The sequence below is a fragment of the Austrofundulus limnaeus genome, unplaced genomic scaffold, assembly GCF_001266775.1.
Source record: "Austrofundulus limnaeus strain Quisiro unplaced genomic scaffold, Austrofundulus_limnaeus-1.0 Scaffold1118, whole genome shotgun sequence".
In the NCBI taxonomy this organism is placed as follows: Eukaryota; Metazoa; Chordata; class Actinopteri; order Cyprinodontiformes; family Rivulidae; genus Austrofundulus; species Austrofundulus limnaeus.
Window position 1 is genome coordinate 1521 of NW_013953520.1, and position 1515 is coordinate 3035.

Below are 1515 nucleotides of genomic sequence, written 5' to 3' on the forward strand. Positions count from 1 at the left end.
GTTATATTCAACCTTTCAACAAACTGTAGATGATAAGAGCAGAACAAGTCAAACCACTCTTAAGTTCTCTTAAATAATATTTCAGTGTATTATTATAAATTCTTTTTAAAATAAAGATTGAAAAACAGATTCAATTCTATGATAATGATTTAAAGTGTTTTGAAAAACACTGGTTTAACTTGTAGCCACTACTGTGGTGCACTGTTTGTAAAAGTTTCACTGCCAAAAATTACCTGCAATATTTAGCTTTATTTAGCCTTTTATAAGAGAAAAAAAATAGGGGGGCAATTTTCAAAGTAATATTTTTACCTTGATATTCATACAGTTAAGAATGTCGTTGTTCTAAACTATATATTTAATTTCCATGCTAAATATTTAGTTTACATACTAAATATTAAGCTTGGAGATTAAATATTTAGTTCGCATGCTAAATATTTAGATACAACATAAATATTTAGCTTGTAGCCAAATATTTAGTTTGCTAAAAATTAAATATTTACAGTACTAACTAAATATTTAATTTACAAGTTAAATATTTAGTTTACAAACTAAATACTTAACTTGCAAATTTAATATTTAGTTTGCAAGCTAAATATTTAGATACAACATAAATATTTAGTTTGTAGCCAAATATTTAGCTTGTTAAAAATAAAGTATTTACAGTGCTATCTAAATGATTAATTTGCAAGTTAAGTATTTAGTTTGTAAACTTAATATTTAGTGTAACTTTACAAACAGTGCCCCATACACTACCACTTATTAATTACTCCTTTATTTCAGTGAACTCTTTTGAATAATATTTATTTAATTTTTTTCCACATGTCTAAAATCCTCACTTTTCTTTGTACATTTGCAGCTTTACATGGGAAGTCTTTGTTATTCATTTATTGAAGGCAAGTGACAACACAGAGCGGTACCCTGATGTCTGAGAGAAGTTGAGGGTCAGCTGGTTGTCCATGTTGGTGCTGACCTGTAGGTGGGATAGCCAGTCCAGAACTTGGTCAAAGTTTGATGGTTTTTGATCTGAGAGAGCTTCAATCAGGTCGGGGGTGGAGACGCCTCCTTTAACTGAAAACCAAACGGAAGCACATCTCATCTGTAAAATGTTCACATTAATGCAAATGAAGCAACAGTCTTTACTTACAGTCAGGAAGAAAAACATCCATGCTGCTGCTAAGACGTTCAGTAGATTTCATGATGTCTTTGTTCAGCTTTTCAATTTCTTGGCTGATTTTTGCATCTGTGCCTCCCTCCTCTTTTWGCTGTTTCTTCTTCTGACCCATGCCCTTCTTTATTTTGGTAATGTCACCCACTGTCAAACATTATAAAACATTAGCTTTACAGGTAACACTTTATAATAACTACACCTTATTTAGCTTTAATTAATCATTAATAAAGGGTTACTTAACCTTGAAAACATCATTAAGGATTATTCAGACTTAATAAGCTACATACATACATTGTTTACTAATGCTTAATAACTCATGAACTATTCTATATACCGGTACTGTGTAT

General features: G+C 30.4%; 1 protein-coding gene across 1 annotated transcript in view; it reads right to left on the reverse strand.

Annotated features, from left to right (window-relative positions):
- Positions 1-1515, reverse strand: part of LOC106534212 (uncharacterized) — a gene marked incomplete at its 5' end in the record, with an annotated part of 9970 nt that overhangs the window by 828 nt on the left and 7627 nt on the right. The window contains 2 exon segments of the mRNA XM_014030785.1: positions 918-1068; positions 1145-1312. Of these exon segments, the coding sequence (XP_013886239.1) occupies positions 918-1068; positions 1145-1312 (319 nt within the window).